At 45.0% G+C, this 16374-nt stretch overlaps 1 protein-coding gene across 1 annotated transcript in view; it reads left to right on the forward strand.

Annotated features, from left to right (window-relative positions):
* LOC121858521 (spidroin-2-like) overlaps positions 1-5727 on the forward strand; it is a gene marked incomplete at its 5' end in the record, with an annotated part of 28724 nt that extends 22997 nt beyond the window's left edge. The window contains one exon of the mRNA XM_042354992.1: positions 5385-5727. Coding sequence (XP_042210926.1) covers positions 5385-5727 — 343 coding nt within the window. The remainder of the gene's footprint in view (positions 1-5384) is intronic.
* Positions 5728-16374: the final 10647 nt, after the last annotated feature.

Raw genomic sequence — 16374 nt, forward strand, 5'->3', positions numbered from 1 at the left:
AGTTGAATAGATCGTTAAATAGTTGTTTGTGGACGCCAACAGACAGCCTTTAAATAACCCGTCGAGTATTTCTGTGGCTACACTAATCAAATGGTGAATAAATATGGTAATGGTTCACTAAAGTCGTACGTCGTTGTGGTGGTAGTAGTAGTAGTAGTAGTGGTGGTGGTAGTAGTAGTAGCCGTAGTAGTGGTGGTAGTAGTAGTAGTAGTAGTGTGGGACCTCAGTAGTACGTCTGCTTTAAGATTGATCCGTCTGTACGTCGATTATTTGTATGTTTTGGTTGGTGTGTTTATCTTATCGACGTAAAGTGTTGGAGGGAGGGGGAGACACGTTGGAGGTTGAGGGAGGGGAGACACGTAGGGGTAGTGTTGGAGGGAGGGGGAGACACGTTGGAGGTAGTGTTGGAGGGAGGGGGAGACACGTTGGAGGTGTGTTGGAGGAGGGGGGAGACACGTTGGAGGTAGTGTTGAGGGAGGGGAGACACGTTGAGGTAGTGTTGGAGGGAGGGGAGACACGTAGGGGTAGTGTGTGTGTGTGTGTGTGTGTGTGTGTGTGTGTGTGTGTGTGTGTGTGTGTGTGTGTGTGTGTGTGTGTGTGTGTGTGTGAAAAATATAGAGTTCAGGGAAAGAAAGGTTAGAGACAGACAGACAGACAGACAGAACAAACAGACAGGACAGGACAGACAGACAGACAGAATTAAACCATCTTCACTCCGGGGTACAGCAAGGTGACGCTCTGAACCCACTCAGTTTTTATCAATATATTACCTCAAGAGCGAGACGTCGACGAGTTAAATGAACCCGACCCCCAGGATCACTCACTTGACACTACTGACGAGGGTGGGGGTATTCAGGGACCCCAGGATCACCCACTTAACACTACTGACGAGGGTAGGGGTATTCATGGACCCCAGGATCACTCACTTGACACTACTGACGAGGGTAGGGGTATTCAGGGACGCCATCTTAAGTGTTACCTCAAGTAGGACCGTATATATTGACGTCTAAAACCACTACATCTTATAGTTTTTTCTGATTAAACATAAAATCCAAACCTAGACTAATTAGTTATTCTTTACCTGGTCTGATCTCACCTGTAATTAGTATGATAAAATTGTACCTCTGTTTAGTTTCCTTGGGAGTGAGAGTAGCAACAGGTGAAGGACTTATATAGAGGTCAACACAACACACACTTTAGCTCAGTCAATACTGTAATGGTCCACACAAATGGGTCACCTAACCTAACCTATCCTAACCTATCCTAACCTATCCTAACCTAACCTAACCTATCCTAACCTATCCTAACCTATCCTAACCTATCCTATCCTAACCTATCCTAACCTATCCTAACCTATCCTAACCTGTTTTGTACCTGAATAATATATTAAAATGTGGAATTAAGGGACAATTATTTTAGTCAGTGGATCTACAATAAATCTCTCTCTCTCTCTCTCTCTCTCTCTCTCTCTCTCTCTCTCTCTCTCTCTCGTGGTTACAGCTGGTCGACTAGTGGTGTAAGGAGGGTGTATATACAGTTACCACGAGAGAGAGAGAGAGAGAGAGAGAGAGAGAGAGAGAGCGAGAGAGAGAGAGAGAGAGAGAGAGAGAGAGCCCTCACCTACTCCTTATATTAGGGGCCATAACTCATACAGAACCTTACCTGCCTAATTTATCAAGGTGGTTTATGCAGTCACCTGTCATTACTTGATTTTTAATGACAGGTAAATTTATGGAGACATTGTTAGCCATTACTGTCTCGTCTGATTAATGATTTGGTGGTTTTTTTTGTTCCTCTATAAATAAAAAAGATCCATTTATCTTCATTATGTTGCTAATCGCTAAATAAATGGGACGGTTTTATAGATGAGGTTTATTATTTGGGGTTTATATGTTGTTGTTGTTGTTGTTGTTGTTGTTTGTTCTTTGTTGTTGTTGTTCTTGTGTTATGGTAGTATGTTAGTTCTTTTGATATATATTTTTATTTGTGTGTGTGTGTGTGTGTGTGTGTGTGTGTGTGTGTGTGTGTGTGTGTGTGTAATGACCTATGTGTGTGTGTGTGTGTGTGTGTGTGTGTGTGTGTGTGTGTGTGTGTGTGTGTGTGTGTGTGTGTGGTGTTTGTGTGTTTGTGTGTGTGTGTGTGTGTGTGTGTGTGTGTGTGTGTGTGTGTTTGTGTGTGTTTGTGTGTGTTTGTGTGTGTGTGTGTGTGTGTGTGTGTGTGTGTGTGTGTGTGTGTGTGTTTGTGTGTGTGTGTGTGTGTGTGTGTGTGTGTGTGTGTGTGTGTGTGTGTGTGTGTGTGTGTGTGTGTTAGTACTAGTTAATAAAGGTTATTAAGTGTCATTATTTATCCCGTGGACCACACCAGAGGGAGGCCGAGCCTAAGTCTTGTCAGGGCTCAGTGCTCTACGATACAGGACGAACATTGTTATTACATTTGACTTCATATATAAAATAAAACATTACAGGTAAAGGAAATACAAGTAAAAGTTGATAGATTCATAAGTACATCAGTATATAAACAGAGGCACCGACTCTATACCGAGGTGGTGAAGAAAACACATTAAGTGAGATAGTAGTAACGATGTTAGTAAGCAAATAGACAAATTAAAGCCTAATAAGTCACCTGGTCCCGATGAGATATTGCCAGAGTATTAAAGGAATGTAAGGAAGAGCTTAGTATGCCCTTAGCAAAGTTGTTTAACATGTCCATAAAAACGGGTGTAGTAACAGAATCCTGGAGGATAGCGAATGTAATACCGATTTTCAAGAAGGGGGATAGATCACTATCCTCTAACTACCGTCCAATAGGCCCGCTGCTGTTTCCTCCATTCTTGTGTTCTTATGCATAGTGTGGCCCTTGGTGGTGTGGTGGGTAGTGGCAGTAGGTGGGGTGTGGCTCTTGCTGGTGTGGTGGAGTAGTGGCAGTGGTGTGGTAGTACAGGGGTGGGGTGTGGCTCCCCGCTGGTGTGGTGGTGTGGCGGTAGTGTGGTAGTACAGAGGTGTGGTGTGACTCCCTGTTGGTGTGGTGGTGTAGTGGTAGTGTGGTAGTGATGTGGTAGCATACGGTTGTGGGGTGTGGCTCCCTGCTGGAATGATGTGGCCAGTCATGCTAGTTAATATGTGGAGACCACCCAGAGGTGTGGCCCAGGTCGTGTTATCTCCCTAGAGGTGGCCACTGACAGAAGTGTGGCCAAACTAATTGTCTTAAATGGGAGTATTGACAGATATTGATTGATTGATGGACAGATAGATAGAGAGAGAGAGAGAGAGATAGAGAGAGAGAGAGAGAGAGAGAGAGAGAGAGAGAGAGAGAGAGAGAGAGAGAGAGAGAGAGAGAGAGAGAGAGAGAGAGAGAGATGTATAAAGATAGACAAATATAGATGAAAATAAAACAATATAAACAGATGTATATAAGAGAAACAAACAAAAATATAAGCATAGAATAAACCATATATAAGAAAATATAGAATAATAAGTAATGTAAACCTTAAATGGATACCTAACCTAACCAATCCTAACCTAACCTAACCTAACCAATCCTAACCTAACCTAACCAATCCTAACCTAACCTAACTTAACCTAACCTAACCAAACTTAACCTAACCTAACCTAACCTTTTTTTTTTTTTACTTTTCTCGAATACAAAAAAAACCCTGAATCTGTTTTTGTCTTTCCATCTCTCGCTAAGTATTGATTACAGTGTTACCATCGCCGGGTGAAGGTCCTGATTACAGTGTTACCAACCGTTTCACAGATCAACACCTCGGTCATATTCTCCCGATAATCCTTACTGAACACGTATTTTTTGCCCTTTCCTTATCGTCCTGCTTATAAAGGTGTCAGTAATTTGAAAGAAGCGCGAGGAAAGGTTCAGAAATTGTCAGTAATTTGCTTCCCTTCATTTTATATACGAGGGTCTTAGATACTATCGAGCTGTTAGTAATTTCAGAGGAAGGAGATAGTTTATGGTAGTTACTAGTCGCTCACATCTTGACTACTTGCTATGGTATTCTTTTGACCATTGTTTAGGTAAGAATTTACCGCGTAATGTATTGGTACCTTGGCGCCATTAATCCGAGCTGGCAACTTCCTCCCTCTCTCTCTCTCACGCCGCGCCGCCGAGTTCTTGTGACGTCAGAGTGGATTACCTGTCAGGCGTTTTTCTAAGGTTTTAAAGCCGTATTTTGGTGTTATTTAATGGTTCTTGGTGATGTATCCAGATTATATGGTGTTGACAGTCCAATTTATTCTTTTTGAGGTGTTATGTGGTGTTGATATTGTAGTTAAAACCCGTTATATGAGTCTATGGTGGTAAAATCCGGATATATTGTGATATTGGTCGTTTTTGTTGAAATATCCGCTTATGTTGTTTATGTATCCGGATTCTTGACGTAGTTTTTGTTTACATAGAGAAAAGTGCGATGGTTCTCTTCTGTGTACTGTGTAAACATTAAAGAATCTGTTTATAATAATTTATATATACGCACAAATAAGTGTATCTTGAAAATATTTATACCAGCTTTAACTTTTTCTAATCCAGATAATTAACCTTTTATTGATTCAGGTGAGAGACTGAGAAGGTGAGAGACTGAGAAGGTGTTGGCGTTCCGTAAACACACTTGAGGAACGTGACTGAGCATTACTGTGACATAGAGACGAAATGGCTGAGAAAACAATGAGGAATTTGGGTCACGGATTAAGGAAGGTGCGTCGAGGAATAATGTCTCATTGTACAGTGGGAAACATGTGAGCAGAGTTGGGGAGGTGTCGATGATGGTGACTTTACTGGTGAGACACACTCAGAACACACTCAGGGCAGGAGATAAGTGCTCATGTTATTGAGTCACACTTGAGTCATGACCCAGGAAGTGTGTTTGTAAGAGCCTCATCAAGGTGGAGTGTGTGGTGTCCTTGATGAGTGTTTGGTGAGGTATGACCACTCAGGTAACTCAATAGATCACTCAGGTAACTCAATAGATCACTCAGGTAACTCAATAGACCACTCAGGTAACTCAATAGACCACTCAGGTAACTCAATAGACCACTCAGGTAACTCAATAGATCACTCAGGTAACTCAATAGATCACTCAGGTAACTCAATAGACCACTCAGGTAACTCAATAGATCACTCAGGTAACTCAATAGATCACTCAGGTAACTCAATAAATCACTCAGGTAACTCAATAGATCACTCAGGTAACTCAATAGACCACTCAGGTAACTCAATAGACCACTCAGGTAACTCAATAGCCTCAGCACTATCTACCTGTGTTCACCTGGTCTGACGTAGTGATGATTATTATGTGAACAAGAGGTCAATTATTGTATATTATTATACTTTAAAAACACTCACTACCCACACTAACGACACTCAGATACCTACAGCAGACACTCAGATACCTGCAGCAGACACTCAGATACCTGCAGCAGACACCAGATACCTGCAGCAGACACTCAGATACCTGTAGCAGACACTCAGATACCTGCAGCAGACACTCAGATACCTGTAGCAGACACTCAGATACCTGCAGCAGACACTCAGATACCTGTAGCAGACACTCAGATACCTGCAGCAGACACTCAGATACCTGCAGCAGACACTCAGATACCTGTAGCAGACACTCAGATACCTGCAGCAGACACTCAGATACCTGCAGCAGACACCAGATACCTGCAGACACTCAGGATACCTGCAGCAGACACTCAGATACCTGTAGCAGACACTTAGATACAGCAGCAGACACTCAGATACCTGCAGCAGACACTCAGATACCTGTAGCAGACACTCAGATACCTGCAGCAGACACTCAGATACCTGTAGCAGACACTCAGATACCTGCAGCAGACACTCAGATACCTGCAGCAGACACTCAGATACCTGTAGCAGACACTCAGATACCTGCAGCAGACACTCAGATACCTGCAGCTAATATTAAGGTGGCTAAGATTTGATTGGTTACTGTCCGGCCTATAATTGATATTCTGTCTTGTGATTGGTGCAAAAATATTGTACCACCAGCCCCGCCGCCACAACAACAACAACTACTGAAACAATCTTTAATAATCCGTAAATCAAAAGACCTTATTATTACACACCCCCTCGCGCCAACACCTCTACCCCCAGGTACAGAACCCCCACCCACAGGTAGAAACACCACTTAGAACATTAAAAAAACAATTATGCAGTAAACTTTCTCTGTTACTTCCAGGTCAGGATAGCTGGGCAGGTACTGAGGCCCGTGTCCCGTGTTTTTGTCGACCTGTAGAGGGAATCACATCCCGGAGTGAGGGAACCCTGATATCTGATCCCCGAGACCTGGAAATAATAATTCATGATGATTAACTGACCTTAACAGCGAGAGCGGGAGTTGTAACCGACCATAACAGAGAGAGAGAGAGAGAGAGAGGAAGTTGTGTTGTAACCGACCATAACAGCGAGAGAGGGAAGGAGTTGTGTTGTAACCGACCACGTTATAAATATGTTGTTCCTGTAAGACTCGTAAGGAATAATGCTAAACGGGTTATATTTAAGGTTTATTAAGAACAGAAGCAACATAATATAAGTAATAAGAGAAGAACTCTGATATTATTCTCAGGGAAGCATTAATGAAGTACAGAGGAGAGATGTATCTTCTTTGGTTAGGTTAGGTTAAGGTCAGAGTTCCTGGGTGAGGTCAAGTCTTTCTTCAGGTTTATTCAGTCTCTTGTAATATAGAGATACAGTTCGGTACACCTCAAGGGGCAGCGCTGCGACTCATATCATTTAATGGGTCATGTCTGGCGATAGTCTATTAGTCTTATAATTGTATAAATAAAGCTTTGTAAATATTGGGTTATGTTGATATAGACACGGGTTATGATATCAGTTACAGAAGGTAAAGTCGTGTTACATTACAGAACAGTGTTGTATTGTAAAGAACTAAAACTGACTGGGTGAGTTAGACTATTAATTCATGTTTGTGAGAAAAGACATTATTATTATCTGTTTTAACTAATATACAACAGAAAACAAACTTATAGTGTAAACAATAAACAGACCTCAGTAACAACCACAACACACCTTGTAAACACTGTCTACCAAAACAAACAGTTCAGGGTTGTTTAAATATAGAAACTTTAACCTGTTTACGAGACAACAAATACTGGTCCACTTCTCTGTCGTCTTTTATCAATCGGTATCGAGTAAAAAAACTACGTCAGTGTAGCGTCTCGTGTGACACCTAACTCGCAGTATTTGATGGCTGACTGACCACCACCAACTACCAGGGGGCTGCTGCCTTACTACAAGTACCGTAATTTGTGTTTACTACGTGTGTGTGTGTGTGTGTGTGTGTGTGTGTGTGGTGTGTGTGTGTGTGTGTGTGTGTGTGTGTCTGTGTGTGTGTGTGTGTCTGTGTTCTGTGTGTGTGTGTGTGTGTGTCTGTGTGTGTGTGTGTGTGTGTGTGTGTGTGTGTGTGTGTGTGTGTGTCTGTGTGTGTGGTGTGTGTGTGTAGTGTGTGTGTGTGTGTGTGTCGTCTATAGGTGAAGGAGAGAGGAGTGTAGAGCAGCTAAGGTCACACTATATAGCAGCAGCAGCAGGGTAGACGTGGGGATGAGCTGACCATAATTAATCACCATTGGATCGGTGAGCCAGACCCGGTCCATGCTACTCTATAATTACCTCATTCACAGTTCACTAACAGCTCCATTAGCGTGCAATCATTAATGAAAGGCTAGTGCTTACCCTGGCCCCCCTTCCTGTCCTCTCCCTCCCTCACCAGCGAGCGTCTGACGAACGCCTAGAACGACGTCAAAAAAGAAATCTTCCCGTTCACCACCGCTGGCGCTGGGGTCGGTACCGGCAGCCGCGGCCCAGAGCTTACTCGGCCAATTTGCTCCCCCAGAGGCCCCATTTAAGGCGCAATTTAGAGCGCGCAGCACCAGGCAACACGGTTTCTGATTTGCAATGGACCAGTCGGGTATAATTTGTGTAATATGCGCAAAAAACGCGATGAGAAGCGATATTAGAACGTAACCGCTAGTGTGTTATGGGGTATAGACGAGGCTCGTTTTGTGTGATCGGAGACGCCTATCACCTCAAGGCTAAACTATTATAATGTGTTGCTTTTTTCTTCCTTACATAATTGTTAGTGTTGTGTCAGCAAATATATACCATTTGATTACAACGACTCCAGTGTACTTATAGTTGTGTGTACCTTAATAACCACCAGGTGCACATGTGTACATACAGGCGGTTTATATACGTACACATAAATACTCCCGTAAAAAAAGGTGATAAAAGTACACACACACACACACACACACTTCGGGAATCAAACCTGGTACTATTAGTTAAGAGATGACCATGCTAACTTAACCCAACCTAACCTAACCTTTGCCTCATAATTTACTCTGTGACACCAGTTCCTTATCTTCCATTTACCATCCAGTAGTATCACGTAGCTAAAAAAATCCTGCCATTTGATACGAGAAAAATATAATACACTAAAAAGTTTATTGTTGTGTAATTAATATAATAGCTATTTAATACACGTTTCTTAATACTATAAAGACATTAATTTATTCACGTCATTTCATTCAACTTAATAATAATAATGACATTTAATCCGTACACCAGAATATAAATGTCTGTATTATTTGTGAGGCCATTTTACACTGTCTTACCTGAAGCCATTTACCACAACCATGGCCACCATAAAGGACCTTTGATCACGTGAGGTTAACTTATTCACTCATGTCATTTAATATTAACCAAACCCACACTATCATAGGCCATTTATCACGTGATGAGAGTAAGCCATTTTGTCCAATCAAGGTATTTAACAGTTAATTAAGACATTTAGGTCATTAGGTATATGGTAATAACATTTAATACAAGTCTTTTTGATATGAAATTAAGATACCAGTTTGAGCCATTTATTTTATATTGATAACAGAATGAATGTGATAGTTTAGAACCAGGACAAAGCCTTTTAAAGTGTCGTTCAGGTGATGATGGCAACATATTGACTCAAGTTTATAGAGGCACGAGAATAATATATTAAGAGAGGCCATTTAACACCGTAACAGTAAAGGTAAAATAATATAATTTATCATATAGGAATCCAGCATAATTGAAGCCTTTTACGTCACCATGATATGATATTCATAGAACCCTATGTGTCTGTATCTCCATGTATGTGTACCTTCATGTATGTGTACCTGCATGTATGTGTACCTGCATGTGTGTGTACCTGCATGTATGTGTACCTGCATGTATGTGTACCTGCATGTATGTGTACCTGCATGTATGTGTACCTGCATGTATGTGTACCTGTATGTATGTGTATCTGCATCTCTTGGTTACTCTCTATAGAACTTGGGTTTAAATATCATTAAAGTTGTATATAATGAAAGTAGAACTGAGTCTCATCCATGAATGTTGTTTCTGGCAGAATGGTCCCTGGCCAAGACATGATGGTCCCTGGCCAAGACATGATGGTCCCTGGCCAAGACATGATGGTCCCTGGCCAAGACATGATGGTCCCTGGCCAAGACATGATGGTCCCTGGCCAAGACATGATGGTCCCTGGCCCAATACGTGTCGGGTGCCCCAAGGCTTCCTCTACCACCAGGACAAAGTGAGTACAGTCCTACTGCTGTTGTTATCATGACCCGATGGACGAGTGTGTTCATTAATTTGTGGTGTTAACTAAGAATATTGTTAGTATCCTGGTTGTTCCTGTTAGTTGAAGAGTACAGTCGTTGGTAAAGAATAAGGAGAGGGTCGCCACTTGGTTGGGGGCAAGATGTTTCCATTCAGTCAGTTTCTACACTTGTGCTATGATGATTTATGGGAGAAACAGTTAATTTAAGCCACAATATTATATAAGGGTATTATAAAGCCCCAACAGCAGGCCTTTGTTTACTGCTAACCATAATAAGTTTAAGGACAGGGCGCCATGTCTTAAGGAATAGTTATGTGACCAAGAAGAAGTAAAATGTATAATTGTGGTTTTAAATAAGCCATTAAAAACTAATATAGCTTAATAATGTATAACATGAGGGCGTGAGGGAGGGGCGTGGGGAAGGGGCGTGAGGGAGGGGCGGAGGGAGGGGCGTGGAGGAGGGCGAGGGAGGGCGTGAGGGAGAGGCGGAGGAAGGGCGGAGGAAGGGGCGTGAGGGGAGAGTGGAGAAGGGGCGGAGGAAGGGCGTGAGGAAGGGGCGTGAGGAAGGGGCGTGGGGAAGGGGCGTGAGGGAGGGGCGTGAGGGAGGGGCGTAAGGAAGGGGCGTGAGGGAACTAAGGTGAAGAGACCTGCAATTATCAACTGTGGGACTGTGGGCTAAGACCTCTTGTGATGATACTCTGAGACACAGTATATGTTGGCTGTTTGATGATGTATTAAGAACGAAATACACAGACAGAGAAGAATAAGAGCAGACACAGTCACATTAAAAGACGTGATCTATTCTTATAGTAATAACAGTGAGTGAAGCAGTTCCTCACCTTCCCGCTGCTGGTGGACGATAACATGTTACTTGGGTCGTATTTCAGTATTTGTTTGTTGTTACCTCGTACATCAGGGGTTTATTGGGCCTTTATTAGCGACTTGTGTACGTTACATCATGTCTTTATGTGATATAGATACAAGTGTGAAATATATTGACGCCTGAGTAAAATATATTGATATATCTGTGTTGACATAATGATGAAGGGCTTAGTACAGTGACAATCTTCCCTGAGAACCATACCACCATACCAACACCAGAACACCACACCACCACCAACACACCACACCACACCACACCACACCACACCACACCACACCACCACCAACACACCACACCACACCACCACCAACACACCCAGCTGACCTTAGTGACCCGCCTCAGAGGATAACAGTAGCAGGGCCAAACTTTACGACACTCCCGCCATTGAATATTATGTTTCTCGTCTTTTGATGTGGAGTGGAGAGCGGCCGTATGTTGTGGCGGCCAGCGACTGGTATTACGACAATCAGCTGTTTGATCAAGCGGGTCCCGGGGACACGACAACATTCTCCTTCGTTAGTGGTCTCTGTTACGCCCCCTGATGATGACCAGACAACAGTAGGGCATGGTGGGGGACCAGGGAGGAGGGGTGAAAGAGGGGAAGGGGAGGGGTGAAAGAGGGGAAGGGGAGGGGTAAGAGGTAGGGGAGGGGTACGGGTGGAGGCGAGGTTCAAGGTGGGAGGTCTTGTTTTATGTGTGTGTGTGTGTGTGTGTGTGTCTGCTTCTGTGTGTTTGTAGTTGTTGTGTTAGTGGGGGTCCTCACACCTCTTTCTTGCTCTGTATTTTTATGTGTGTGTGTGTGTGTGTGTGTGTGTGTGTAGGAGGGTCACACCAGCCTACATCTTGCTATCAACGTTATTTTACACAGCTGAACTTTAGCAACTTTAACTTATCTTAAACAAAACCGTTAAAGAAAGGGAAGTCGTATATAAGTCCATGTCAATAACACAGTCAGTCTACAGCTCGGTCAGTCATACAGGTGGAGAGGACTGAGTAATCTATGACAACATCGATATTATAATGACTTACCTAAGATGTGTGTCGCAATAACCTGTCAGCCACCACAACACTCCATGTGAGGACTGTTGTGTGTGTGACGAAAATGAACTCTTTAAGGACGATGATTTAACCCTTTGAGGGCGATGATTTAACCCTTTAAGGACGATGATTTAACCCTTTGAGGACGATGATTTAACCCTTTGAGGACGATGATTTAACCCTTTGAGGACGATGATTTAACCCTTTGAGGACGATGATTTAACCCTTTGAGGACGATGATTTAACCCTTTGAGGACGATGATTTAACCCTTTGAGGATGATGATTTAACCATTTGAGGACGAGGATTTAACCCTTTGAGGACGAGGATTTAACCCTTTAAGGACGATGATTTAACAAAAGACAAGAGACAAGCGCTCAACCCTCACTTGTACATGTGACGTCATATAACTGTTGGGAAATATTTTGTGTCGTAAAGGAAAAAAAAGACTTAAGAGGGACAGAGTATTAATATAAATGATCTCAACGAGGAAGGTTAATGATGTGGATGAGAGGGTGTGGATGAGAGGGTGTGGATGGGGAGGAAGAGTATGTGTGTGTGGATGGGGAGGAAGAGTATGTGTGTGTGGATGGGGAGGAAGAGTATGTGTGTGTGGATGGGGTGGAAGAGTATGTGTGTGTGGATGGGGTGGAAGAATATGTTTGTGTGAATGGGGTGGAAGAATATGTTTGTGTGGATGGGGTGGAAGAATATGTTGTGGGATGAGAGGAGAGTATGTGTGGATGGGGAGGAAGAGAGGTGTGTGGATGGGGAGGAAGAGTATGTGTGTGTGGATAGGTGGAAGAGTATGTGTGTGTGGATGGGGTGGAAGAGTATGTCTGTGTGGATGGGGTGGAAGAGTATGTCTGTGTGGATGAGAGGGAGAGTGTCTTCAAGGCGGTGGACAGGACTGGTAGAAGCAGATGGATTCTCCCTCACACACAAAAACCAGTACAGTGCTCCACCCTGCGTCTCACCTGACCTCTCGCTCTGACCTTGACCCTGGTACACCTGTGGACCTGACCTTGGTACACCTGTGGACCTCTTGTACCTGTGCTTGATGTTACTGAGGGGGGGGGGTGAGGTGTGGTTGAGTGAAGGGTGGGTGCTTGAGTGTTTTCGGTGCGTAAGTGTGTTCATGGGAAAAAGTAAGTGTGTCTCTAAGGGGGGGGGGTGATCTGATGACACTCTGAAGACAAACACAAAACAAGAGAGATGTCCCATTAATAATAAACACCTCCTGAGAAATATATAAACAACTTGCTTTAACCTAATAAGTCTATCACCACGACCCAGTAAACACGTTGTTGATGTAGTCAAATGAGAGTTGTGTGGAAGTAGTCCTTGTAGGAGCTCGTCTGACTCCCTGCCTAAATTACCGCCTCCCAGCCACCTACTGAAGGCAGATAAGGCAATGCTATAACGAACACATATTAATGGTGGTGGTGGTGATATACTGGTGGTGGTGATGGTGATGGTGATGGTGATGGTGGTGGTGGTGCTGGTGCCGCTGCTGATAATAATAATAATAATAACGACTGATGATGATAAACTCGGCAGAAGGAAAGAATAATAATGTGTAATACATAAATTCTTCATATAATTTATAAGAAAAAATAAACCAAGTAAATATTAACCCCATCAGCTTCTCAGGATCAGTATGGAGGCAACACACACAACCAGACTCTCAATACACACGAACAAACCACCACCTTCCACTCCCCCAATGCCCACCTTTTGACAGCTGGGTGGACTCCGGGCGCCTCGGGGGGTGAACCAACACGTACCAACAACTTACCCAAAAAACACGATAAAATAATGAATAAGAAATCAGACAACAATAATATGAAATCTCTTACGAAAACTAATAATTTGGGGAGAATGTGATAAGGTTTATGATCACGACCCAGTAAACACGTTGTTGATGTAGTCAAATGAGAGTTGTGTGGAAGTAGTCCTTGTGGGAGCTCGTCTGACTCCCTGCCTAAATTACCGCCTCTCAGCCACCTACTGAAGGCAGATAAGGCAATACTATAACGAACACACATTAATGGTGGTGGTGGTGATAGTGGTGATGGTGATGGTGGTGGTGATGGTGATGGTGGTGATGGTGATGGTGATGGTGATGGTGGTGATGGTGGTGATAGGTGATGGTGGTGGTGGTGATGGTGATGATGCAGATGGTGATGGTGGTGATGGTAAGATGGTAGATGTGTGATGGTGGTGGTGATGGTGGTGGTGGTGATGGTGGTGGTGGTGATGGTGGTGGTGGTGATGGTGATGGCGGTGATGGTGATGGTGGTGATGGTGATGGTAGAGTGGTGATGCAGGTGATGCAGATGTGGTGGTAGTGGTGGCGGTGATGGTGATGGTGGTAGATGGTGATGGTGGTGGTGGTGGTGGTGATGATGATGGCGGGTGATGGTGATGGTGGTGATGGTGATGGTGATGGCAGGATGGTGATGCAGGTGGTAAGTGGTAGGTGATGGGTGATGGTGGTGATGGTGATGGTGGTGATGGTGGTGATGGTGGTGGTGGTGATGGTGGTAATGGTGATGGTGGTGATGGTGATGGTGATGGTGATGGTGGTGATAGTGGTGATGGTGGTGGTGATGGTGATGGTGGTGATGGTGGTGATGGTGATGGTGAGTGGTGATGGTGGTGGTGATGGTGATGGAGTGATAGTGGTGGTGGTGGGTGGCGGTGATGGTGATGGTGGTGATGGTGGTGATGGTGATGGCGGTGATGGTGATGGCGGTGGTGGTGATGGTGATGGTGGTGGCGGTGGCGGTGGTGGCGGTGGTGGTGATGGTGATGGTGGTGATGGTGATGGTGATAGTAAACTCTGAACATTATACACATTCATTATTCCTCCTGAGTGCCTCACAACCTGGGTCTTATATCTTGTCTCTCTTGATAATATTTTTACTACTGAATAAATAATAAAAGCGTCACAGCAATATTATTTATTTACTGTTAATATAAGTCTAATAACCACACCTATGATAGAACTTAACTAAAGTGACCAAGACTCACTACTGCTGTACCTGCCATTAGCCCTCACATGACTGACCTTGACCTCTGACCTCTGACCTTTGACCGAGGACACAATATTTCCACCTTGTCTTACTCGGGACATGTAAATAACAGACAGACATAAAGACAGACAGATATAATACATAATAGTGAGGGGAATAATAGGTTGGATTAAGGGGCTTGGGTGGTGGGTTTTAAAGGGGTTTAGGTGGTGGCTTTAAGGGGGTTTTAAAAGGGGTTTAAGGGGGTTTAGGTGGTGGGTTTTAGGGGTGGCTGCTACACCTCCACGTGGGCAACCTGCAGGTGTAGGAGCAGAGGTAGTGGGCGGCCTGCAGGTGTAGGAGCAGAGGTAGTGGGCGGCCTGCAGGTGTAGGAGCAGAGGTAGTGGGCGGCCTGCAGGTGTAGGAGCAGAGGTGGTGGGGCGGCCTGCAGGTGTAGGGCAGAGGTAGTGGGCGGCCTGCAGGTGTAGGGGCAGAGGTAGTGGGCGGCCTGCAGGTGTGGGAACAGAGGTAGTGGGCGGCCTGCAGGTGTAGGAACAGAGGTAGTGGGCGGCCTGCAGGTGTAGGAACAGAGGTAGTGGGCGGCCTGCAGGTGTGGAACAGGGTGGTGGGCGGCCTGCAGGTGTGGAACAGAAGGTAGTGGGCGGCCTGCAGGTGTAGGAACAAGGTAGTGGGCGGCCTGCAGGTGTAGGAACAGAGGTAGTGGGCGGCCTGCAGGTGTAGAGCATAGGTAGTGGGCGGCCTGCAGGTGTAGGAACAGAGGTAGTGGGCGGCCTGCAGGTGTAAGGAGCAGAGGTAGTGGGCGGCCTGCAGGTGTGAAACAGAGGTAGTGGGCGGCCTGCAGGTGTAGAAACAGAGGTGGTGGGCGGCCTGCAGGTGTAGAAACAGAGGTAGTGGGCGGCCTGCAGGTGGGAACAGAGGTAGTGGGCGGCCTGCAGGTGTAGAGCAGAGGTAGTGGGCGGCCTGCAGGTGTAGGAACAGAGGTAGTGGGCGGCCTGCAGGTGTAGAAACAGAGGTAGTGGGCGGCCTGCAGGTGTAGGGAGCAGAGGTAGTGGGCGGCCTGCAGGTGTAGGAGCAGAGGTAGTGGGCGGCCTGCAGGTGTAGGAGCAGAGGTAGTGGGCGGCCTGCAGGTGTAGGAGCAGAGGTAGTGGGCGGCCTGCAGGTGTAGGAGCAGACACCTCTGTGAATGTTATGTTAATGGAGCCAGATGAAGCTGCTATAAAGGCTTCATTATGTAGCCAGAGTGTGAGCATTATTACACACCTGTGATGTTGTTGTTCTCACCTGCCAGGTATTATTAGGGCAGCTAATGAGCCAATTTCTTCATCATTTCTGCAACATTCTGCACCTGAGCCGCCAGCACAGGGATTACTGCTATATAAGTTTACCTGAGTTAATCAAGTGATTTCATGATTACGAGACCAGATCACGCTGGCAGGTTGGGTTAGGTTGGGTTACGAGACCAGATCACGCTGGCGGGTTAGGTTGGGTTACGAGACCAGATCACGCTGGCAGGTTAGGTTAGGTTACGAGACCAGATCACGCTGGCAGGTTAGGTTAGGTTACGAGACCAGATCACGCTGGCAGGTTAGGTTGGGATTACGAGACCAGATCACGCTGGCGGGTTAGGTTAGCTACGAGACCAGATCACGCTGGCAGGTAAGGTTACGAGACCAGATCACGCTGGCGGGTTAGGTTAGGTTACGAGACCAGATCACGCTGGCAGGTATGGAGAAGGTTACGAGACCAGATCACGCAGGCAGGTTAGGTTAG

This window comes from Homarus americanus, unplaced genomic scaffold (assembly GCF_018991925.1).
Source record: "Homarus americanus isolate GMGI-L3 unplaced genomic scaffold, GMGI_Hamer_2.0 scaffold25866, whole genome shotgun sequence".
Lineage (NCBI taxonomy): Eukaryota > Metazoa > Arthropoda > Malacostraca > Decapoda > Nephropidae > Homarus > Homarus americanus.